The following is a 26,506-nucleotide window of genomic DNA, read 5'->3' on the forward strand; positions in this document are numbered from 1 at the left end:
TGTCAGGAAATTCTTCTTGTTGTTTTAACATGTTGCAGCATACAGTTTTGAAAATAAAAGCAAAATTAAAAACAAAAAATAAATCAATTGTACACTAAAAAGGTGCAATTTATTCTACATAAATAGATCTCAAATCTGAGTTTAAAAAAAAAACAGTTTGAAGGAAAGCAACCCCAAAGATATGGTTAATCACTTACCTAATCACTTCTATCACATTCTGGCTTACCTAGAAATTGTTAGGAGGAATGGCATAAGAGATGAAAGATGATGCAAGTGAGTGAAAGAATAGGCTGATGGCAAAATGCATATTAATATTTATCTATGAATTCATGCCTAAAGATCAGGCGATGGCAGAGCCCTGCAATAGCACCAGATTACAAAACTTTGCAGGACTATTTATCTCCACTCCTAGATTTTCTGCCTCCTAAACTCAGGTTGTTATAGTCATGAGGCAGAGTATTCTGTTGGTTTCCCATAGCTATGCCAGAATGAGGTCATATGTTCAACCCTATCTTTGATATTCAGCTCATTTTGAATCTTTAGTCCTAAAAAGTGACGACAGGGTTTTGCCTAGGGCACTTCATGTGTGTTGTTTGTATCATTTCCATCAATCACCTATATATTCATATGCCCTTTTCCTAACTTGTAATTCAGCTCAAAGTCAATGGATAGTATAGCCCAGTTTAACACAGGGATTTTGTATTGGCTTCATATAAGTCTCAGACAGATTTGTGGTTCCTTATTTGAATCAAAATGTTAGGAACTGAATGACCCTGAATAGGTTAAAATATCAAATGTAAAGAGCGAGGCTCAAAGTTTCTAATTCAAAGCTTGGAATCGGTTTTTTAAAATATATTTTTATTAATTGCAGAGAGGAAGGGAGAGGGAGAGAGGTAGAAACATCAATGATTACAGAGAATCATTGATCGGCTATTTCCTGCATGCCTCTCACTGAGGATCCCATAACCTGGGCATGTGCCCTTGACTAGTATCAAACCCAGGACCCTTCATCCCACAGGATAGAGTGGACACTATCCACTGAGCCAAACAAGCTAGGGCTGATTGTTTCTTGATTAAAAACAATTGAATTGACATTTTGGTTTCCAATGAAGTATTTCTACTTTGTTATAAATAAAATAAAACTAATGGTTAGAAATTTTAAATGGTCAAGAAGGCCAAATTCAGTCTCTTTAGGCCATGGATATTCATTATTGTGTTTTATAATAAACTAGAGGCCCAGTGCACAAAATTCGTGCATGGGCGGGGGCGGGGGGGTCCCCCTCAGCCCAGCCTGCACCCTTTCCAATCTGGGACCCCTCAAGGGATGTCCGACCACCGGGATTGGACCTAAACGGGCAGTCAGACATCCCTCTCACAATCCAGGACTGCTGGCTCCCAACTGCTCGTCTGCCTGCCTTCCTGATTTCCCCTAAACACTTTTGCCTGCCAGCCTGATCACCCTAACCACTCCCATGCCAGCCTGATTGATGCCTAACTGCTCCCCTGCCAGCATATTTGTCTCTAACTTCCCTCCTCTGCAGGCCTGGTCATCCCTAACTGCTCTCCGCTGCAGGGTTGATTGTCTCCAACTGACCCTCCCTTGCAGGTTCTTCCACACAATTTTTTTTAAAGATGCAAATAAGAGATCAAATAATTTGGGGTCAGAGGACCTTGAAGTCTGAAGAACTGAGTTGGTTCAGATTAAGCTATTTACTAATAGGATAACCTTGGACAAGTTATAGATTTTTCTTGGCCATAATTTCTCCATCCATACAAAATGAGAATAATACCAATGTTACTGGGTTGCTGTAGGATTAAATAATACACATGAAAAATGCCTTGTTTGTTTTAAAGTGCTATACTAGTGTTGATTACAATTTTTAGCAAACAAGGCTTAATAAATTTAAAAAGTAATAATTTATTTTAAAAAATATATTTTTATTGATTTCAGAGAGGAAGGAAAAGGGAGAGATGTAGCAACATCAATAATGAGAATCATTGACCAGCTGCCTCCTGTACACCCCTTACTATGGATTGACTGAAATCAAACCAGAGACCCTTTAGTCCGTAGGCTGATGCTCTATCCACTGAGCCAAACCAGATAGGGTGATAATTTGATTTTTATGAACTATAAAAAATTATTTTCAAATCTCATGGTTTTGTTTTATTCCTGGAATTTAAATGGTAAACTATGTTTCTAATGTTTCATGCAAAATATATTTCTTAAGTTCTTTTGAATTTGTCAAAATATGCTCATGACTCAGAGCTTCTCACTTTCTCAATGCTTGGATGTCATATTTCAATTGTGATTATTTTTTTTGTAACTCATATTTACTTTTTCATTTTATTAATAAAAAACAGAATTTTTTTTTTAAATCATAGGCTTTACAAACAAATGTAACTAACTTCGAATTCTCCTCAGAAAAAGGCATGTCATCGGGTTGTTGTATTATGTAAGAAAAAAAGAAACTACTAAAAAATTACTGTCTGGAAAACTGTTGGTTTAAATTGTCTTTAGGTTTCCTGGTTGCTGACTTTATTTAGGAGAGTATTGATAATTCATGGTTTTTCAAGTTGCAAATCTGGTCACTACCACTTTACAATGGTTTTGTAATTAAGGAAGCTGCATAACTTGAATTTGATTGTGATTTGGCCCCTATGAGCATCATCAAATATCCAATGACTACATAAAATTCAGATTATAAAACCTTACTTTCTGCTCAATATTTTTGAGAGGACATTGTTCCTTTGAGGCAGTTCTTTTGTGGAGTTCCCATGATCATCATAGTTGTTTCTGATCATAGGAAATATTTAATTTTATTACTAAGAATTATGGAAAAATTTTATAAACCCACTTTACTTCTTAGTCCTTAAGTTTTCCCCGAATTCTCTGTTGGCCCCTCCATATTTTCTTATAGGCCTGATAAAATAATTTAGGTGTAGAGTAGAAAAGTAACAAAATTCTATGGAACATTTCAAAATTGTTAAAAAAAAAAAAAAATCCTTAGGGGTTCTGCTTTTTATCTCCTGAAGTCAGTGTTAACCATTGCTTCAGGGAAATTTGTCTTCATTCACCATGAGGGATCTGTGTTCCAGCACAACAAATGAGAATAAAGCTTTTGATGCAAATTGTGAATCTAGAAAATTGTGGTGGTATGAAAAACTTATTTGTTTACAAAAGAGATTTTCACTTTCACCTGGCAAATGATGGACTTGATTCCTCTGTCTCACAGCTGGCATTTCATTCCTAAAGCCAAGTGCTGCCTCGGGAGTTCTGGTAGGAAGTCCTAAAGAAAAGGAATAAAAAACTTTTGGCATCTAATTTCTTAGTCCAACTGAACCAAGAATTTTCACTTTAGAGGCAAATTTTGCGGTAACTATTTAGAAGGGTCTCTGTTTTATGCCTTTATCTGTGTCTTTTGGTACTGCCCCAACAGAAGACTGCTTAAAGGGAAAAAGATTTCTTCTTTGGAGAGTACAGTGGAGTTCTAGATGCATAGAATCACACAGAAGGAGCATTCAGAATAAGCTCTAAGAACTAGTTATAACTCATATTTGAGAATAGATTTGGTTAATTCCTTGTTAGTATTTGAGACATTCGTCCTCGATATTTTAATAAATATATCTTTATTAAAGATGCCTAAATAAATATATTTTATAAAGATAAATATCACCCTAGCCCTCACTTGAACTTGATAGCATAAGAAGTCTATTGTATATTGTGGATGCTGAGAATCATGAGGTTGAATGGCTGTATAGGTAGCAACAGTATTAGAATGCCAATCTAGAAAAAGATATTCATTTGAGCAAATGATTTTTAAAGACACAGCTTCAAGGAAGACAAAGTATAAAAATTCACACCTGTGAACAGACATAATCCTACAGTTGAAGGCTTCATTAGCTTTCAACTCTTAGTCCAAAGGAAAAGGTACTGTTTCCTTTAGGGTAGTGGTTCTCAACCTTTCTAATGCTGCAACCCTTTAATACAGTTCCTCATGTTGTGGTGACCCCCAACCATAAAATTATTTTTGTGGCTACTTCATAACTGTAATTTTGCTAATACAGTTCCTCATGTTGTGGTGACCCCCAACCATAAAATTATTTTTGTGGCTACTTCATAACTGTAATGAATTGTAATGTAAATATCTGTGTTTTCCAGTGGTCTTAGGTGACCCTGCTAGCAGTTCTCAACCCATAGGTTGAGAATCACTGCTGTAGAGCCTAAGACAGGAATTTGACAACAGATAAATGCTTTTTTTTAAGGAATATTTAATGCAAAATTGCAACATTGGGTTTCACTAAAAGTTCAATGACACTAAAAGATACTGTAGTCACTAAGATTGCCTCTATGAACAAAAACACAAAGATAAGGGGGGCCTTTACAAACAGGAATTTGACAACAGATAAATGCTTTCTTTCAAGAATAGTTAATGCAAATTTGCAACACACATATATATACATATTGATCTGTCATTCGTAAGTTATTTAAATATTTAATTGTTTATATTTTCATTCTTTTCTACTGCCATAGATAAGCTTTATGAGTTTTGTAAATGACTGTTAAAAGTCTTAAATTTGCTTTTTCCCCCCCATAGTTATACTTTAGTTGTATGAGAATGGGCTAAAAAGTCTGCATTTACCTCACGTTTTGCCTGATAATCTAGATTGGATGCAGCAAGTCCTTTAACAATAGCAAGAGGCAGAAACCAGTTTGGCTCAGTGGTAGAGCATCGGTATGCGTACTGAAAGGTCCCAGGTTCGATTTTGGCCGAGGGCATGTACATTGGTTGCGGGCACATCCTCGGTAGGAGATGTGCAAGAGGCAGCTGGTCGATGTTTCTCTCTCATCAACATTTCTAACTCTCTCTCCCTCTCCCTTCCTCTCTAAAAAATCAATAAAATATATTAAAAAAAATAGCAAGAGATTGTAGAATGTAGTTTTATGTGTATGTGTTGTTATGGTATTCTGGAAATAGTACTGGACACATTCTCCTCTGTGGACTTAAAAAGACCCTTCATATACACTTATTTTTTCTTTTCCATGGGAAATGAATGACATAAACAAATATTGAGTATTTTCAATATTAAATAAGATAAATTAAGCTCTGTTGGCACTTTCTCCAGAAAAATATACTTCACATATTATAACAAATATATAATGACTAAAAGCCTTTAAAAGAAAAAGATCTCTTAATTCCTCAATTAAGGTTATTTATAATTTCAAGTTGCTACAAAAGAAGAGCAGAACCTAGCTAGTTAACCAGTCTCAAGCTACTGAAGTGATCAATAAATTTCATTAGTCAATTATTACTGTCCCAACTAACAGAATACTAGTATAAATGTATTCAAAATCTTTCTGCTTTGGAGCAATCTAGTTGATTGCATGCAAATTCCTCTGACTCTGCCAAAAAATAAAAATGTGATGGTGGTGTTTCCAGAACTGCTCTAACATTAATAAAAGAAGAACCATCAATCCTGGCTGGGTAGATCAGTTAGTCAGAGCATTTTCTCAATACCTCAAGGCTACAGGTTCAATCTTCCATCAGGACACATACAAGAAGCAGTCAATGAATGCATCAATAAGTGGAACAACAAGTCAATGTTTCTCTCTCTCCCTCTAAAAAAATCAATAATAATAAAAAAAAATCTTAGGCAGAGAGGGCTAAAAGCAGGATGTCTAACTAGAAACCACAGCAATTACCATAATTATGCAATACTATAAGACTTATCCCTGAGATTGAAAATAAGAAAAAGGTGTTTGCTAACACCACATCTATTTAACATTGTATTGGAAGTTCTAGCGAATTTCTTCCTTTAGAAAGAAGAAATAGACCTGTCATTTTAAAAGGGAGTATACTCAGATGCATAGATATAATCAGATGCAAAAGAATTTATAATTTATTGGAGTTAAATAAATTTATCAAGTTTTCTGGATTAAATTTAATATATAAAAATTAAGATGGACCTGGAAAACATTATGTTAAATATAATAAGCTAGTCAGAGAAGGACAAGTATCATATGATTTCATTCATATGTAGAATTTATGAACAAACTGAACTAACAAGCAAAATAGAGAAAGACTCAGAGAGAGCAGGCAGACATCTCTGGTGTGGAGGGGCTTAAGGGGTGGAAGGACTGAGCAAAAACAAAAGAAACAAATGCATTGATTATACATTATGTCATAGACTAACCTATGCATTACCTATGGGGAATGTTTCACTCATTGAAGGAACACATAGGTGAACCTAGTGTGTGGGATATTAGTAATCTTCTATGAAATATATTTTAAAAAATACCATTAAAAATGTGGAAAAAATTAATTGTATTTTTATATTCTACCCAAAAACAGTAAGAAAAAGAAATTTGAAAATTTACAATATAAAAAAATTAAATACAAAGGATTAAATCCAATGAAAGGTGTGCAAAACCTCTACAAAGAAGACTAAAAATATTTTTGAATGTAAAGAAGAGATAAATGGAGAGATACCAAGTGGAAAATTCAATATTATTAAATGCTAATTTTGCACAATTAAGCTGTAGATCCAATAAAATTGCAATCACTATCTAAACATATTTGTGTATGTGCAAACTAATTGTTTCAAAAAGTTAACACAAAAGACTGAGAAGAACTATAACACTCTTGGAAAAGAACCACAAAAAACAAAATTGAAAATCCTCTACTATCAAAGAGATGAAGGGAGAGGGAGGGAGAGATAGAAGCATCAATGAAGAGAGAGAAGCATCTATCAACTGCCTCCTGCACACTCTCTGCTGGGGATGGAGCCTGCAACCAGGGCATTTGCCCTGACCAGGAATTGAACCATGACTTAATGGTCAATGCTCAACCAGCAAGCCACGCTGGACAGGTTAAAATGTCTTTGAAAGTACTGCACTACTATCTCTCATGTTAATTTTTTAAGAGGCCAGAAATATTTTTACAAAAATGTAGTTCTATTTAATTTTGGAATCAAATTTGCTTATGGTTAGTTACAGAAACTGACTTACCCCTTTACTAAAATAACAAATCTGACATTATAAGAGTTCAGAAAATAAAGCAGTAGATTATGGCAGCGAGTTAGCAGAGCCTGAAAATTACCACTCATGTTTACCTGAAGTGGGAGACTTGCAGCGTTCAAGATCCAGGGGAGCTGGATCGTCATTCAGCTCAGTTAAACCTGAAAATAAAATGATAAAAAATAAGGTAAAATTTGCTAATGATACTTTGTAGATAATTCTTATCTTTATAAGTTTTAAAGTTTTCCCTGTGAAAACTACTTTTCTATGCTCATTTATGATCATTTGTGTTAATCTTCTTAAGTTAAAATATAGTTGGCATAAAATACTGGTTTCAAGTGGTTGACATTTATATATCTTACAATGTGATCACCACGCTAAGTCTAGTAACCATCCATCATTGTGCCAATTTATTAGACTATTATGGACTATATTTCCCCTTTGCCTTTTTCATCCATTCCTCTACTATCCTTTGTGGTAACAACCATTAATTTGTTCTTTATTTCTATTTTATTTTGTTTCTTCATTTGTTTTAATTTTTAAAAATTCAACATATGCATGAAATTAGGTGCTATTTGTCTTTCTCTGACTTATTTCATGTATCACGATATCCTCTAGGTCCATGCATTTTGTTGCAAATGGCAGGATTTCTTTTTTTTTATTATTGAGTAATACTCCATTGTATATATGCCACATCTTCATCCATTCATTTAACACTGGACACCTAGGTTGCTTCCATATGTTATCTAGCCCAGGTGCATGAAATTCATCACTCAGAGGGGTCCCTCAGCCTGGCCTGTGCCCTCTTGCAGTCCTATGGGAGCGGGCCTAAGCCATCAGTCGGACATCCCTAGTGCAGAGGCAGCTTCTGCATTGTGTGGGATATGGTCAAAACTTGCTCTCCGATATCCCTCGAGGAGTCCCAGATTGCAAGAGGGTGCAGGCCAGGCTGAGGGACACCACTGGTATATGATCAGGGTTGGGGAGGGACATGGGATGTTGGCCATGGGGAGGGACATGGTAAGGAATACGGGAGGGCTCCAGGGTATGTCAGGCCCATCTCATTCAGTCCTGATCAGCTGTACCCAGCAGCAAACTAACCTACCAGTCAGAGCATCATCCCCCTGGTGGTCAACACATGTCATAGCGAGCAGTTGAGCAGCCTTAGCATATTATTAGCATATTATTAGTATAATATGCTAATGTCATTAGTATATTAAGTGGCCAGATGACCGGACCCTTAGCATATTAGGCTTTTATTATATAAGATTATAAGTATGCTGCAATGAACAGAGGAATGCATATATATTTTAAAGGTATTGTTTTTATTTCCTTCAGATAAAGGACCAGAGTGGAATTGCTGGGTTGTATAGTGGGTCTATTTTATATTTTGAAAAGTCTCCATAATGTTTTACATAGTGGCTATATTCATTTGCAGTTCCACCAATATGTACAAGGGTTTCCCCCACACACACCCTCGTCAATACTTATTTGTTGACTTTTTTCTAAAAGCCGTTCTAATAGGTTTGACGTAATCTCTCAATCTGATTTTGATTTGCATTTACTTGATGATGAGTGATATTTTTTCATGTCCTTCAGCTATCTGTAGGTTTTCTCTAAAGAAAGGTCTCTTCATGTCCTCTGCCCATTTTTTGATCAGATTGGTTTTGTTATTGCTTCTGTTATTGAACCATATGAATGAGTTCCTTATACTTTTGGATTTCCATCCTTTATTGGATATATGGTTCCTTCCTTTACTAAAGCTTTTTATTTTGATGAAGTTCTATTTTGCTTTTGCTTTTGTTTCTCTTGCTCAGGAGGATATATCAAAAAAGGAATTAATAAGACAAAGTCAAGTGGTTTTCTACCTGCATTTTCCTCTAGGAATTTTATGGTTTCAAGTCTTACATTTAAGTCTTTAATCTATTTTGAGTTTATTTTTATATATGATGTAAGAGTGGTCCAGTTTCATTCTTTTGGATGTATCTTTCCAATCCCCCCCAGCACCACTTATTGAGGACACTATTTCTCCACTGTATATTCTTGTCTCTTCTGTGATAGATTCATTGGCCCTACAGGTGGAAGTTTTCTTTTGGTCTCTCTCTTCAGTTTCACTGATTTATGTGTCTATTTTTTTTTTTGCCATTACCATACTTTTTTATTATTATAGCTTTGTAGTATAGTTTGAAATCACAAAGTGTGATATCTCCATCTCTGTTATTCTTTCTCAACATTGCTTTGGCTATTTTGTTTGTGTGTGTGATTCCATATGAAGTTTAGATTACTTTTTCCAGTTCTGAGAAGAATGCCATTGGAATTTTTATAAAGATTGTACTGAATCTGTTGGTTGCTTTTGGTATTATGGTCATTTTAACAATATTAATATTTCTAATCCATGGACCAGGTATATCCTTCCATTTATTTGTGTCCTTTTCAATTTATTTTTTTGCACCAGAGTTTAGGACTTTAAATTTGTCCCATAGCTGCTGAAGCAAAATTATGATAAAACATTCTGCTTCCCTCTATACCCCAACACACACACACACACACACACACACACACACACTATTTGTAGGAAAAAATGGTTTTGTATATGGAAAGAAACAATATAAATTCAAAACTTACAGGTAAATGTTAGCTCTATCACTCATCTCTTTAAAAAGTTTATATGAATATCCAGTCAAAACCAACAGTGTATCTCCTTTGAAATGTTATCTACATGAATTTCCAAGTAGACCACAGGACTGTATATTGTCTTGGAATGTCCTTAGAAGGCTCTGTCATTGATCAGGTAACAGAGTAAAAACACCAGAGTCCTTTCTTTTTCAAATGGAAAATGGAAAGACAGGAATAGAAGAAACTATTCAAACTTCGTCTTCTTTCCTGTGGCTTATGGTTTCCTTCTCTTCTGCCTCCTTGGATGCTTCCTTGACCTCCAAAACCTCCTCAGCCTCTGCCACCAAATCCATCTCGGCCTCTGCTACCACCTCTGCCTCTAAAGCCACTTCTGCCTCCACCACAATCCCCGAAGCTACCTTCACCCTTAGGCTTGGCCCAATCCAAAGTAACTTTGTTTCCAGCAATTCACCATCTTCCAGGGGCTCCTTGGTGGATTTGGCATCTTCCCCACTGTTGAAGTCTACAAAACAAATCCTTTGAATGAGCCAATCTCCCAGTCAGTGACTATCCTAGCCCTGACAGAGCATCACATGACTCCTTCAATGTCTCTTCTGTTGTCTCCTCAGACAGACCTTTGACAGAGTTTTGGATGGCTGGCTTCTTGCATTAGGCTATCCTCTGGGTCCTTGTAATTCCAGCCTGATTGCTCTGCCCTCGATTTCTCTTTTATTACAGGAATTTAGAGCTTCTTTAGCATCTTCAAATGAAGCAAGTAATATAAGTGCATATCCTTTAGATTTGCCATTTTAGTTCTAAGATACTTTAATAAAAGCTGCCTTCTCGAATACTTCCTGAAGGGTTTCTTCTGTTGCACTGTAAGAAAGGTTGCTTAAAATCAGAGTTTTTGATTCACCATTCCAAGTGCTGTTCTTTCCACCTCTATGGTCTTGATCCAGTACAGTACAGAGAAATGGATCACCCATCTATTTATGTTCCTTGCTTTTCTTTCAAGATTTTCTCTGCATCAGCTTCTGGCTTAAATTCAATATAAGCAATCCCTTTCCATTTTACATCCTTGCTGACTAATCTGAGCTCCATAGCTTCTTCAAACACTTCTTTTAATTTGTCCTGAATAACTTTATAAGGCAGATTTTTTTTTTTTTTTTTTTGCCAAGTGTTCTTGCATCTCGATCTTTTTTTTACTGTCTTTTCCTTTGTTTGTTTTTTCTAGTTTAATTTCATTGCCAAAGACTTTTAAACCAGTGAGTTCTAAGGCTTTTTCCATGCCCTCAGCAGATTCAAAATCCACATAGCAAAATTCCTAAACACACCAATTCTGACATTCATAACTGCAAGATCGTTTTTAGCAAAAACATCCCTGATACCTGTTTTTAATTCAGGAGCAGTCTTGCTGAAGTGCAGGTTTCCAACAAAGAGACTGAAAGCCGTAGTTGGTTCTGTGGCTTCCACTTCTGTTTCTTGGCCTCAGGAGCAGCTTTCTGTTTGGCCATTTCCTTTTTCTTTTCATTTTCCAGGTGCTTGACAGGCTCATTCTCCTCCTATTTATCCTTCTCTTCATTATCCTCTTCCTCATCCTCCTCCTCTTCATCATCATCCTCTTCATCTTCATCCTCAGCTGTTCTCTTATCCTTCATAGGAACAGCTTTTACAGGAGCTTTCTTGTTTTGGTGCAATCTCCATAGATTCTTCTTCAGAGTCATCTTCTTCTTCACCATCTTCCCCACTGTTGAAGTCTACAAAACATCCTCATCCTCATCTTCATCCTCATCTTTGTCATCTGAGGCAGGAGCAGCAGCAGAAGCTTTCATCACTGCTGGCTCAAATTCATCTTTCTCCTCCTTTTCCTCCTCTTCACTGTCCTCAACATCTTCCTCATCACTATCTTCCTTCTTGGCATTCTTGCCATTCTTTGCTCCCTTGACTGGGGTGGCTGCTCCCTTCTTACCAGGAGCTGCTACCAATGCTTTGCCTGGTGCCTTTTTGCCAGGGGTGACAACTGCTTTCTTGCCTAGTGTGGAAACTGCAATCTTTTTTGTTTGGGAATCCATCACCTTCTTTCTTGGAGTTGTGGTAGCCTTCTTGCCTTTTTTTCTGAGGAATGATTACCTCTTCTCCACTTCCTTCATCTTCTTCATCCAACATTTCCTCCTCTCACTATCTTCTACCTCCTTTGAAGGAGGAGCCATTTTCTTGGGGTCTCCTTGATTTTTACCGGCCTTTGTGAGCTTCGCCATGACCTCAGCTTATCATGGAGGAGTGTGTGGCAGGTGAGTGGTGCAGATGTGCCCAGAGGGATCAAATGGCATCAATGGCAGCTGCCGATACTAAATGACTGGAGTGCATATATTTCACTTCAGCTAGAGCTCAAGACTCTCAATTTCTTTTTTCAGTGTCTTACAGTTTTCTGAATAGAGGTCTTTTACCTCCTTTGTTAAATTTATTCCTAGATATTTTATTCTTTTTGGTGTAATTATAAAAGAGATATTTTTAATTTCCTTTAGATTATATATTAGTGTATATTCATACAATGGATTTATGAATATTAATTTTGTATCCTCCTACTTGACTGAATTCCTTTACTGCATTCAATTTTTGGTGGATTCTTTAGGGTTTTCTATATATACTAGAGGCCCAGTGCACGAAATTCATGCATGGGTAGGGCTCCTAGGCCTGGCCAGTGATTAGGGATGATCTGTGGAGCAACTGACAGGGCAGTCAGGGCCCCACTAGCACCACCTTGGCTGGCCTGGTGCCACCCACTCACTGGCCTGCACACTCCCCCTCCCCCACCACCACCACCATCACTGCTGGTCACTTCCCTTGGCTCTGCACCCCAACTGCCCCACTACTGCTGCCAGTTACCTCCCTCTTCAGGGCGACCAGTGGGGCAATCGGGGGCACCTGCTTTGGCTGGCCTGGGGCCTGTGGGCTGGGGGCTGCTCCTCCATTGAGCATCTGCCCCCTGGTGGTCATTGTGCATCATAGTGACTAGTCATTCCACTGTTCATTTGATTTGCATATTAGACTTTATTATATATGATAGTGGTATATCAGGGTTTTTATTGATAAGGACACCATAGCTCAAAACAAAAAAAAAAGTGACTCTTGGACAAATAGGATGTGGTCTGCATGGTTTGAAATAAACACTAAAACAATGGATATAAGTAATTGGATCATGACAATAACTATTTGAAAATTTTAAATAATTTATTAAAATAATCAGGCTGCACTTCCATAACAAAACAAAAATTTGCATGCATGCTGAATGTGTTTTTAAAAAAACACATTATTGAGCACAGATGTATGGATTTAATGCAAGCATTACAACTTAAAAATGCTATTTGCCTAACTGCAATGTAACTTACTCTGATAAGAAGTACGGATCCGTTTCGTTAAATCAGGATAAAAGTTAGACAGGCCACGCATGCAAAAGTTGTCTTTGGAACATGCCAGAACACCAGCATCAGCAGCAGGCAGGGGAAAGAGAGAGAAATAGTCTAAAGTGAAAGGAAGTGATATCATACCAGAATCTATAACAGCCAAGATGAAGAAATTGCAGCAAGATTAGGTAATCAAATTAGAAAGAAGATATTAAAAAAATAAGTCAATTAGAAAGTAAAATGTGATAGATGAATGATGAGAATTCTGTAGTAATTTTATTTAATCCAATATGCCATCTATTTTTATAAGATATTTATCTTATGCTCTTTATGTAGTAAACTTATTGGTTTACAAATAATATATTACCTCATAAATATCACAATGGTTGTTTTTAATTTTCTGTATTAAAAAGGAAGCTTAGGGGTTATAGTCTTTAATATTTTATTTTTATAATGAAGTGAGTACTCATTTTATACACTAAATATGAAATTTATTACTTCATTACAGTTTTTCCTAATTTTAAAGTCATCAAAATTGTAAGCTCTAATCATAAATGTTAAAGCTCAACAAGATTAAATTAAGCAACAGTTGTATTATCTGTCTTCCCACTCTGTATATCTAGCAATAATTTATATGCTATCAGAAAATCCAAAGCTTTTCTGATTAAATTGGTGCTTTCCATATGCAAACAGTGCCTACTACCTTCTAACTTCTTTCTGCCTTTAAGTTCATGAACTTTCAAAAGTCAACCCTCTTTTTCCAAATCATGAGGGAATTTTATGACACATGCACACACAATTTCTCTTATTCAGTCTTCCTTTCAAAAGCCAGTAGTGGTTGAGACAGAACCTATTAAATTTGAAATTTCTAGCATTCCTAAAATATTGTTAAAAGTTGAGATTTCTAACAAAAACCAGGTTCTAAAAGAGAATTTCTGTGTTCCTGAAAAGAATCAAACTTGCATTTTGAGAGGATTAAGGTTTACAATAAGCAGAGATTCAGTATATCAAGTACTTTTTTTATTAGTCTAAAAGGAAACTTCAGTCTTCAGTATCACATTCAGATGTTAAATTTAGAACATAATACCTACCATCATGCACTGTTTTTATTTTAAAATATTCTTGTATGAGTATATTTAGTAAAGCCTTGCATAGTCTTCAACTGATTAAAACATTTTTAAGAGAACTATCCAAAATGTAAAGAAACTGTATATTTTCTGTCTACTGATATAATACTATAAACATATTTCCATCTGTGAGCCTTTTAGCCCAATTAATTTTTTAACTGAATGATGTCAGTGGACAGAAAATATACAAAAGTTTGACAATGTTTACAAAGCCAACTATTTGGACATATACTGAAATTTGGATGATTTGGCATTATATAGGAAGTATTTTGCTTAAGTCCTAATTGAACATGTATATTTTTCTTTTATACTTTTTGATCCTATTAAGAAACTCATCTTTTGTAGAATTTTAAATGTTAATAATGTTTATTTCATTTGTTAAATACCTCGTAGAAAGTCATCACCCAATAAGAAAAATAACAGCTAAAATATGGAGTTTATTTTTAAAAAGAAGTAAATAACTACTTTTAACTAATAATTATATTTTTAAAGAGGCAAGATATACTAGGAAAAAATTATTCTCTTTAACACAAAATTGAAACCAGTTTTTTCAACTAAAGAACCTGATTTTCATAGCATTTTTGTATTTAATAGCTTATTTTCTAGAAGACTTTAACCTAAGAAACTTGAAATGATTCCTAACTTTAAATATCTCATTTACCCTTTCAAAGATTCTATGTTTCTGTCTAATTTTACTTACATGGTATTGTAAGTTATGTTCACTTTATGTTGTCATGCATTTTAACAGCATCACAAAAAAAAGATAAGAAATCTAAAGGCAAGAAAAATAGATGAACTTAATCAAGTTTGTAACCATCTTGTTTTTTATCTCCTACCGGCAATGAACTGCTTGTTTTTTCGAGGAGACCGTGGTTGTCGTTGGTATAAGTCACTTGATCTATATAGGTCAATGGTCCCCATGCTTAATAGTACCGTCTTCTGTATAAAATCTACTACAGCCAACCCATTGCAGTTCCCAAATGCAACTCTGAGAGAAAAAGAAAAATGCAACTAGAGTGAATCACACCAGTATTATTTTTTTTACATTTGAATTAAAAATAAGATTACTGGAAAGTAAAGCTGTCATGTTGGAGATGTTGGGCAGTCCAGAAGGATATTATGCCTTTACAAAAAATGGGTTGACCTTGTATAATTTTCCTCACAAAAATAGAGTTGATCAATATTATTATAAGTAAATTTATAAATGACCATGACAAAACATAGGAATGAGCTGTACCCACATTTTGTCATATAAATAGTGATTACCCAATTGGCTCTTTAACTACTTTATCTTACATTTCTACAGAAGAATCATGTGACATCTTTTTGGTACACAATGGGGAAATATGTCAAGAAGGGTCACGCTTTCAAAAGCTACAAAAGCTTAGGTTTGTAATTAGGTGCCTTTATGAAATAAAATATTAGATTCCAAATTAGTTCTCTTTTTAAACTAAGGATATATATATATATATATATATATATATATATATATATATATATTAATCTTTATTGTTGAAAGTTATTACATAGGTCCTCTGTTTTCCCCATTAACTTCTTCCGGCCCTCCCCCCAGGCCCTATATCCATGGGTTATGCATACAAGTTCATTGGTTGATCTAATTTTCTCATTTCTTTTGCTCCTCATTTTGTCCCATTTATTAATAGATAAAGACCATTTGATAAATTCCTTTGAAATTAAAACTGTTCTCCTCCAGGGGTCCTCAAACTTTTTAAAGTGGGGGCCAGATCACGGTCCCTCAGAGAGCTGGAGGGCCGGACTATATGAACTACTAATTCCTACTGTAACACCTCGGCTGCACTCACTGACCAAAAAACCTGGCGGGCCGGATCAGACTCCTCTGCGGGCCGCATGTGGCCCGCGGGCCTTAGTTTGAAGACCCCTGTGACCTAAACAGTCATTTTGATCACCTCAACCATTAGCATACAATAACTTTTCTTTTTCTCAATTTACAATATGCCTTCCAGCTGAATAATTATAAATATGTGTTTGTTGCTTCTTACATTAAATATACACTAGATGTATGGGTGCTATTTTGCTCATTTTATATAAGTTACATGTTGTTTTATTGCTTAGATTGAATCTGGTTAACTGATCATCTGCTTACTCTGAATCTAGTTATTTCCACTCCATCTCACTGTCTTCCTCACAACGAAGAGTTTCAGGATACTAGATGTTTTGCTATTTTACACAGAGTATTTTACATCTTCTAGTAAGAGATTTTGGAAACTTTGAAAAAGTGTTCCAGTAGCTAGACATTTATATATATATATAGATTGGAGGCCTGGTGCATGATATTCATGCACTCAGGGCAGAGTGGGGGGGGGCGGTCTCTCAGCCAGGCTTGTGCCCTCCTGCAGTTGTGGAGCCCTTGGGGGATGTCTGACTATGGAAGTGGGCCTAAACCATCAGTCAGATATCGTTAGTGCTGCCACGGAATTGGGAGAGGCTCCTGCCACCACTGCTGTGCTCACCAGTTGTGAGCCTGGCTTCTGGCTGAGTGGTGCTCCCACTGATCACAAGAGGGCATAATCTCAATGCAGGAGCTGCCCCTGGTGGTCAGTGTGTATCACAGCGACTGGTCATCCCACTGTTCTGTCAATTTGCATATCAGCCTTTTATTATATATAATAGGATTATTATTTTTCTTATACCATGTTTTATCTAATAAAAATCCAACTAAGGGCTTTCTTTCCATATTTAGAACTTCACTTAAGCATTTTAAAGGAAATATCTAAATATATCAAACACATTAGATAAATAGTACAAATTAGAAAGAATGTTTAGCTACTCACATTCCATATGCTGAACTTACAGCAAGACTAGTAATCTGTTGAGGGGGTTCACCATCCGCCCACACCAACTGAATAACAAGCTCTGCTTGATAACCTGGTGTCATCCGCACTGGTCGTGTCTTAACACTAGGAAAAAAAAAAAAAGAGAGAGAGAGAGAGAGAGAGAGAGAGAGAGAGAGAGAGAGAGAGAGAGAGAGGGAGAGAAATGTAGTTCTATCAATACAGTTTAAATAAGTATGTTCATGCTTATCTTCATAATTTACATAGAATATTCCTATAGAAATATACAACACCAGACATTAAGAATAGTATGCAGCTGGACAATGTCTTCTAGCTTTCTCAAAATATAAGCCACCTGTGACTGCTTAGTTTTTTCTTTAGCATGTTAAGCGCCCAGCCTGTTTTATCTTCCACTAATGGAAAGTATAGTGTCAGCCACCAGTGACTGACTGGACACTTAATGTGTTAAGTAGCTGTTCAGTCAAATCTGTAACTTCAACTGGTCTTTATCACTTTCTTTTTTTCTTCTGAGAATAGTATTTTAAATTATTTTATTATTTACTAGAGGCCCTGTGCATAAAATTCATGCACTCTAGCGGGGTCCCTCAGCCCAGCCTGCACCCTCTCGCAGCCAGGGAGCCCTCAGTGGATGTCTGCTGCCACAGAGATGGGAGAGGCTCCCACCACTGCTGCTGCACTTGCCAGACCTGGCTTCTGGCTGAGCGGCGCTCCCCCTGGGGGCTGCTCCTGTGTTGAGCGTCTGTTCCCTGGTGGTCAGTGCATGACATAGTGACTGGTAGTTCCACCGTTTGGTCAATTTGCAGATTAGCCTTTTATTATATAGGATTTTCCTTATGAAATATTAGTTACACATTTTAAGTTATAAAGCATAAAAATAAAAAAGAATAACCAATAATCTACCACTGAACATAAGATTTCAACATATCCAAAACCTAAATTCCTGCTCTTTACTACTAACCTGGCTCCACCTGTACTCTATTCCAGTTGATAGCAACTCCTATCCTTGTAGTTAATCAGTTAAAGAAACAAACAAAAAACCTTTAAAATCACTCTTGACAAATATCCTTCTCTCATACCTCAATCCCAATAAATTTTTAAATGTTGATGGTGTTACTTTAAAAATGTATTTGGAATAAGACCCCTTTTTTACTTCTCTACTGCTTCTATCCTAGTTATAATTGACAAATAAAAATATTGGATAGCTATTAAAGCCTGAATTTCAAATAAACAATAAATAGGTGTTGTTGTTTTTTTCTCTGTATGTATGTCCCATGCAGTATTTGAGATATACTGAAGCTAAAAAATGTTCATTGTTTATCTGAAAATTCAGATTTAAATGGGTATTCTGTATTTTTTTATGGCTAAATCTGTAAGCCCTCAACATTAAGTCTAGTTAGGTACAAACATCCTTCTTACTGGTCTCCTGACTTGTACTCTTTTCTTCCATCTCAAAATTGATTTTCAACATGGCCATCAAAGTGATTAATTTAAAAGTTACATCTGATCATGTCACTTCTGTCTTCAAAACCTTATGACTCCTATTTTATAGGAATAAAAGCCAATCCCATTACATTGGCTCTCTGTTGACTATCTGACATTATCTCCTACTGCCCTCTCCACTAACATAGTTCCCCGAGTTCTAGTTACACTGGCCTTATATGCCAGGCACTTCAAGCTGTGCCTTTTGCCTGGGACACTCTTCCACCTTGTCTTCTTCAGCCAACTCTCTCATTTACTTTCCATTCAAATCTCATCCTCTTAGTGAGAGGCCTAGGCTGGCTGCTCATTTTACACATTGGGAAGCACAAAGGCAAAAAATTTTAAACATCATTAATTGCACAAATATGTGTATATTGGTAAGAATTGTAATGTTGCTAAAAATGAAGTGTTGTTTGTTGAAATGCTTATTTGTCAGCTAATGTATATGGTAATCTAATCCACCAAAGGGAAAGTGACTTAGGGATGGATGCTGACATATAATTTATCATAGACCAGAGGCCTGCTGCACTAAATTCTTGCATGGGTAGGGTTCCTAGGCCTGGCCTGTGACCAGGGCCGATAGGGCCTTCTTTCCTCTGCTGCCGGCTGCTGACCGGAGCCTTCCTTCATTACCTGCCACCCCCTGGTGGTCAGCACACATCATAGTGAATGGTCGAACTCCTGGTTGGTTGAACTCCCAAGGGGACAATTTGCTTATCAGCCTTTTATTATATAGGATTATATGCAACTAAAAAACCACATGTAATATAATGTAATTCATGGAACACTATTCTTAGATCAGTTCTGCTGCTTGGTTCCTAGGACCTTATATACATTATTTATTGATTTTTTCATTTTGGTTCTCTTAATTTTCCTCAAAACTGTATTTCTTCAAGTCAACATTAAATTATTTTATTATGCTTAAATATTGTTAATGCTTACATCATCTCTACTACCAAATTTTTGTTTTCTTCACTGTTTTTTCTCTTATCCCTATCTTAATTTAAATTTTATATAAAAATATTTAGATCATTGGAGGACCCACACTTCATGTTGGTTCTTATTAGTTAATAAACAAATCAGTCTACATTGCTTTCTTGAGCTTTGTTGAGTTTTTTCTTCTCTTTTTGGATTTCATTTTAATAGAAAATGAAAAAAAATCAATAAAATGAACCAAAGTGCTATGAAGGGAAAACTGAATATATAATAACATTATGAATGTTTTCTATTTGCTAAAATTTTATGATGTTTCCTCTGTGTAGATTTTTCCTCCAGTAATTCCTATTTATATTTCCTTTTTGTGCTTCACAAGAAAAAATTTTTGTGGAAAAACAATAATTACAAAAGTACAGCAACTTCTAATTGTGTGGTAAACTGATTTTCTTCTGAAATCTTATCTTTAAAGTTTCCATAAGTATTTTTATAATAAACTAGTGCCCCAATGCATGGGTTCATGCACATTGAAAGGTAATTATTTAGAAGGTGGCTGTGGGGCGAGACTGGGCAAGACAGGACAGATACACCCTGAATTCAACCTCCCGCTGTCCCTTGCTGGCTGGCTGCACCTGGGGTGGCATCTGCAAAGTGAGCAGGGTCCCTCCAGTAGGTGGGGTCCCTCAGCCTGGCCTGCAGGGAATGGGCCAAAACCAGCTCTTTGACATCCCCCAAGAGGTCCCGGATTTCAAACGGATGGTTCTTGGGTGATGATCCCCAGAATGGGGCTCCCTCCTCTCTGGTTCTGGGTGTATCACCAGAGAATCGCAACTGCCAAATCACCACAGCTCGGCAGCTCCTGGGTTGAGCATCTGTCCCCTCATGGTTAGTGCCTATCATAGCTATGGGTTGGAGCGTCTGCCCTCTGGTGGTCATTGAGCGTCACAGCTACCAGTTGGACAGTCAGAGAGTTACTTATGTTTTATGTATATAGATGAGGAAGCTAGTTCTCTAAAGTTCCTTTAGTAGCAGATTCGGGTATCTTCATATAATGCTTAAACAAAGTTTGCTTAGGCTCAATTCTCCAACTAGCTAATACAGAAAACATTTGGTTTAAGGAAGAAGCAGTGAGTAGTAATTTAAGGAAACTGCATTCTTTTATACTTGAGTTTTAAAAAGCATAAAAGCAATTAAGATAAATATTTCTATGGGCTTGACTAAGTCTTCTTTGATTATGACACTAAACTTTGTTTAGATATACTGAGAGAACATAGTTTACTACCAAATAGCATCAGTTAAAAAAGAGAAAGACATACAGTATTCTACCAAGCACAAGAGGTAAAATCTTCTTTTCTAACACAAAACCTGGTTTCTTTCCCATTCTGTGACATACTTTTCAGGACCATGTTTGTGCCCTGACGAAATTTTCCCATTCTATCAAAGCCATGTTTTCTTTAGGGTCCTTCTGGGAAGGAAATATGTGAACTAGTAAGTGAAGGATGAAAATACTATGTCCTCTTCAGGGATATTCAAAGACAAGACCAGAGTATCCTGTGGGGACTGTAGGTCACTTGTAACAACTTAATAGGAGAGAAGAATGATTTTATTTGGCACGGTTTTAAAGAATTATATGATTCATATGTAAAATTGCTTTAAAATTTGGTAGCAACTCTTACTTGAGACATGGGATACTGTCCTTTGTTACTCCTTCACTGGACACAGTGTTAGTGCTCCCGGAAGGACTCCTTGAAGAAGGAAGCTGAGTTGAAAGATCTGGAAATGGAGGACTTGTTTCTGTTTCCGGGGTAATAATATCTTCAACATCATACTGAAGCCGTACCTCTAATGACTAAAAAACCAAGTTTAAATTAATTTAAGTCATGATAATAAATAATCACATTAAAACAGCTTATAACTTTTGGTAAGTATTATTTTTTTTCTGTTTAATAAGTTTAATTTTAATTTATAGTAAAGCTGACATATTCCAAACTAAATTAACAGTAAATTATATGAAATAAATGGCATCCACAAAAAATTTAAAATACTTTTTAATTCTTCAGAATTGTAAAAAAAAAAATGCATGAGTGTAGATACATTTTTATATAATAAATATTCCTTTAGATAAAGTTTAAATTACAATTTTTTATATGATTAAACAAATGTAAAAATTCATGTTTACCTCAGAGGAAAGGATTAAAATGGATGAGTGTATGTGTGTGTTTACAAATTGTTATTTGTACAAGGTTTGTACAAGGCTTTTTTTTTTTTTTTAAATCTTCCTTCAATTTTATTTTAACTCAATAAAAATTTTCCAAAATAAATTCCATTTTTCTAGTTGTTTATTTCATTAGCTTTGCTCTTCCTTATTTAATTTCATTAGCATGGTCAGAGTTGCTTAATGAAAATCATGATAATTTATATTAAAATAAAAATGTGATCCAAAACCTTTTTTTAAATTAAAAATGTTTTAAAATTAAGTACTTTATTATTGCATTTAATGCTTTATTAAAATTGATTTTATAACAAACATTTTCTTTACCATGTAAAATTCAGCATTTTTGAGAATGAAAATAACTGTTTACACAAATACCATTATGACATGGTGAATATAGCAAAATGATTATCATAATTATCTTTTTTTAAAAAGTATATATATTTTATTGATTTTTTTACAGAGAGGAAGAGAGAGTGATAGTTAGAAACATCAATGAGAGAGAATCATCGATCAGCTGCCTCTTGCACACCCCCTACTGGGGATGTGCCCGCAACCAAGGTACATGCCCTTGACCCGAATTGAACCTGGTACCCTTCAGTCTGCAGGCCAATGCTCTATCCACTGAGCCAAACTGGTTTTGGCTATCGTAATTATCTTAAAACTATAAAAAACCTCTAGTGATAATAACAATAGTTAAAATTATTGGGTGCTTATTACACTTAGACACTATGTTAATGACTTCATATAATTATCCTAAAAACCCTCTAAAACTGGCATTTCTATTTCTTGTTTATTGTTACCGTCCTTCTTATTTACACAGGAAATTACATGGGTGATGAATTTAAGTCTTACCCAGAACTATGACTGAGTCTTGTGACTTGCTCAGTCACAAAGGTTCACTGGTAAAGCCAGAATTAAAACCGAGGCTTATAAGATTCCAAACCTTGGGATTTTAACTAATATATTTTAAAAGGGTAATACTTTAGTTGTTAAGGTAAAAAGAGTAGATAATTAAAGATTATCTACTATATGCCTTTAGTAGATAATCTTTAATAGGCCTTTAGTAAATCTTTATTTTCTGATAAAAGGGTAAGGGTAGTGAAGGCCCATTATCTATAGGTGCCTTAATTTAGGTTTAATTTATTCCATGAAAGCGCCATTATTTTAAATAATTATTTTAAAAATTAAGATTAGGCAAGTCAACCCCATAATTATTTCCACTGTATAAAAATGCTGCTATATAAAAAATCATTATAAGTAATCTTATTGTAGTTGAGATATAATCATATATGAGATATAATCAATTAAGTTACAAAAAGGAGAAGTAAACTTAAAAAAAAATAAAGGTATAGAATGAATTTGACATACATAAAACCAGTAACAAATCTACATAAAACCTATAGGCATAATTCATCCTATTTAATAATACCAAGATTTTATAAAGAATTGTTTTTGTCATTTCAAGCCAAACTTTTAAAATATACTATACAAAAACTTTTAAAATATACTATATTAAAAATCCTATGAATTGGATTATGGGCCACATACTGCAGTCTTAGTGGCTTAAAACCATACCAATTATTAACCAAAATCTATGATAATTTCTTTTAATTAAGTGGGAAAGTTAAATTTTCAATGACTTACCACTATTTCTGTTGTAATTTCATGTCTGCTGAATTTATAAATTATTACATATGCAGAGACTCCTGAAACACAGAATATTCTGCTCTCTGGACACCAGTAAATCATCTGAATGGCATATGGATCTTCCTCTACAATTTCACATGTTTGTTTTCCATCTCCTATTTTCTGTTTTTCAAACACTTTTGAAGTTTTTAGCTTGTATAGCATCTGTAGAGTTACTATAAGATATTGAAGCATAATTACCTTCTAATTTAAACTAAATTCTTAAATGTTGTTGAAGTTTTTTCAATATACTTGTTAAATAACAAAAATAAAACTCAAATAGACAAAACAAATTGAGTTTTAACTAGTAAGAATTCAATGTCATGCTCTCTTATAAGTACAGTTTAGCTGAAGGGAGAGTACCGGGAAAAAGCAAGCATGTATTGAACATACAGGATATACCAACGGATATGTAGGTCCTTTGTATGCATTGGCTCATGTTATTTTCAGAAAAACGTCCCATTAAGTATTTGTATCCCCATTTATTTGACAAAAATGTCAGAGTTCAGAAAGTTTACAATGGAAATACCAAATCTAATTCTCCTAAGGAAGATCCCCCCTCATTTCTTTACAATTTTCCCCTTTGATGAGAGGCTGGTGCTATTTTTAGTGGTTTTACGCCTCTTAGTAACTCTTTAGATACTCCTTCAGAAGAGAAACATTATAATATACCAGCCAGCAATACTGGAAATCCAATAATTTATAATTATCTTAGAAAGAATCTTTTCTGAATGGCTCAGTGTTAGGAAAGGGTGAGTTATAATTTTAAGAAACTTGGGGTTTGTAAATTTTCAAAAATATTTAGTTTGGGAAATATTTTTTCTTTTCAGTTTTAGACCATGATAATAACTTACTCCTCAATAAGAAAGCTCTAATTCTACAAAGGTTCTCTGAGAAAGTTTCTAAAAATCTAGGAGTTCTGCCAAAGGTGTGTATAATCTGAACCTAATCAGTTGAACCCTAACTGAAGATTTTACAAAATAACTGTCCTGAACTCCTCACAAATGTCTTTTGACACAAAATAAAGACTTGGGAACCATACAAGATTCAAGAAAGCTCAAAAGGCATAACTAAATGCCATCATTGATCCTATATTTTCATTTATTATAAAAGATATTATTGGGACAATTGGCAAAAACTGAGTAAGATCTGGAGGTTAGACAACAGTGCTGTATAAATGTTAATTTCCTGATTTTAATAACTATAATTAAAGGAATGACTGTAATTGTAGGAAATACACACTGAAGTACTTAAGGGCATTTAGTGTCAGAGGAGCATTTTATCTTCACCTTACTCTTAAACGGTTACAAAAAGTTATGTTATAAATATGTACATATTTACTAGTACATACATGTGTGTGTGTAAATATAGAAAGGGGTGAGAGAGAGTGAGGAGTCGGGCTGGGGGGAGAGCACAACCATAAAGACGTAGTGATCACTGACATTTTGGAATCGGGATGAAGGCTTCTACAACACTTCATACTACTTTTTCTTTTTGCAATTTTTTGGTAAGCCTGAAATTATGTAAACCTAAAATAGTTTTCAGAATAAGAAAGGCGTTAATATTAGGTGCTATATCCTTGCCTTTAGGTCAGAGGGATTATCACTCATGATTATTTTATGTAACATGGCAATAGTAAACGGATATTGCAGACATAAATAAGGCCCCTAATTAGTTAACTGACTTAATCAATAGAGATTGTCCTTGATGGGGCTGACATACTCAGGTGCGCCCTTTAAGAGAGACTCCCTGAGGTCAGAAAGATACTCCTTTGCTGGCCTTGAAGAAACAATTAATCATGAGTTGTAAAGCTGCAAGAAATAAATTCTGGCACCATCCACATGAGTTTGGAAGATCCTGAACCTCAGATGAAATTGCAACCCTAGCTAATACCTTGATTGCAGTCTCAGGAAACCCTGAGCAAAGAACCCAGCTAAACCATACCTATACCTATATTCCTGACACACAGACTGTGAGATAGCAAATAGGTAGTGTTTTCAGCTGATAAATTGTGGCAATTTTACAATTCAGCAGTTAAAAACTAATACACACAATAACATAAACAATTATTCAAATGCAGTATAACCTTACTTCCTGTACTGGACAGTATTACACAAAATTTGTAAACTAAGTGATATTTCATCAATGACATCCATTAAATTAGAGATTTGTTTTTATAATTAAATAGAGGCCCAGGGCACAAAATTCGTTCACTCAGTGAGCCCCTCAGTCTGGCCTGTGCCCTCTTGCAGTCCGGGAGCCATGTAGAACTCTCTTGTATTCCTTATTTCTAAGAGTTACTACATCTGGTTTCTCATCCTCAGACACTCCTCCTATTCCTATCAAAATCTTAACAATCTTCCAAAACTCATGTTAAAAATTACTTCCATCAAAATATCTTTCCTTGATCAACCTGGTTCAAATAAATCTCCCATTTTTATAACAAATTGAGATTGTACTACCTCTCAGGTTCTTATGTTGTTTGCCCTGTAGTTACATATGTGCATTTATTTGTTTTAGTTATTAAATTTTCTGAAAGGTATGTATGTTATAATCAAGTCTGAAATATCCTTATGTACATGCCCATCAGTTGAGCAGAGTACATTTCTTTTAAATTTTGAAATTCTCAAATTAAAAAAAATGTTTTACATTTATCAAATAATTTATTTTGATTTTCACAGGATTTGGTAGACAAGAGATAAAGAAAAGTGAAGACTCATATGTAATACTTCCAACAATAATTAAAAAGAAAAGAAAAGTGAAGACTAATGAGATAAAAACACTTTTCCAAAACCACAGAGTTAGGAAATGAAGGCCATTCTTTTAGTTTATCTTGACAAAGTTTGGTACATTTTCCAATGTAGTTTGCCTCTTATAAATATTGGGTCGGCAGCTAAGTAATTGCGGGTTTCACAGATATATGGCTTCAGTTGAATTTTTAGGTTTGCAGACGTAGTACAAATGTAAAACACATTTTGTTATTTGATAGTTGGCTATTCAGCTGTTAATCAGTAAAAAAAGTTTTTTGATCTGTTTTGTAGTTTTCGTTTGGCGTTCGTTGAAAAATGGAAAATCAAAAGGAACATTTTCGTCATATTTTGCTTTTTTATTTCTGCAAAGGGAAAAACGCATCGCAAGCTCATAAAAAGTTATGTGCTGTTTATGGTGACGAAGCCTTAAAAGAACGGCAGTGTCAA

The 26,506-nt window shown here is 35.2% G+C and overlaps 1 protein-coding gene and 1 pseudogene across 7 annotated transcripts in view; both read right to left on the reverse strand.

Annotated features, from left to right (window-relative positions):
- Positions 1–26,506, reverse strand: part of STXBP5L (syntaxin binding protein 5L) — a 157,491-nt gene that overhangs the window by 40,276 nt on the left and 90,709 nt on the right. For 4 of the 6 annotated variants that reach the window (XM_084871509.1, XM_084871507.1, XM_084871508.1 and 1 more), the window contains 7 exons: positions 23,268–23,485; positions 21,085–21,257; positions 16,976–17,101; positions 14,999–15,150; positions 13,021–13,092; positions 7,111–7,176; positions 3,198–3,287 (listed from right to left, as the gene is read on the reverse strand). In XM_084871509.1, the coding sequence (XP_084727635.1) occupies positions 3,198–3,287; positions 7,111–7,176; positions 13,021–13,092; positions 14,999–15,150; positions 16,976–17,101; positions 21,085–21,257; positions 23,268–23,485 (897 nt within the window). The remainder of the gene's footprint in view (positions 1–3,197; positions 3,288–7,110; positions 7,177–13,020; positions 13,093–14,998; positions 15,151–16,975; positions 17,102–21,084; positions 21,258–23,267; positions 23,486–26,506) is intronic. The other 2 variants (XM_084871511.1, XM_084871510.1) reach the window with 1 other exon arrangement.
- Positions 9,488–12,145, reverse strand: LOC311616342 (nucleolin-like; annotated as a pseudogene). The gene has a single exon. The product of its transcript is annotated as a nucleolin-like (transcript).

The sequence above is a fragment of the Pipistrellus hanaki genome (assembly GCF_964339955.1).
Source record: "Pipistrellus hanaki genome assembly, chromosome: 2".
NCBI classification, from domain to species: Eukaryota; Metazoa; Chordata; class Mammalia; order Chiroptera; family Vespertilionidae; genus Pipistrellus; species Pipistrellus hanaki.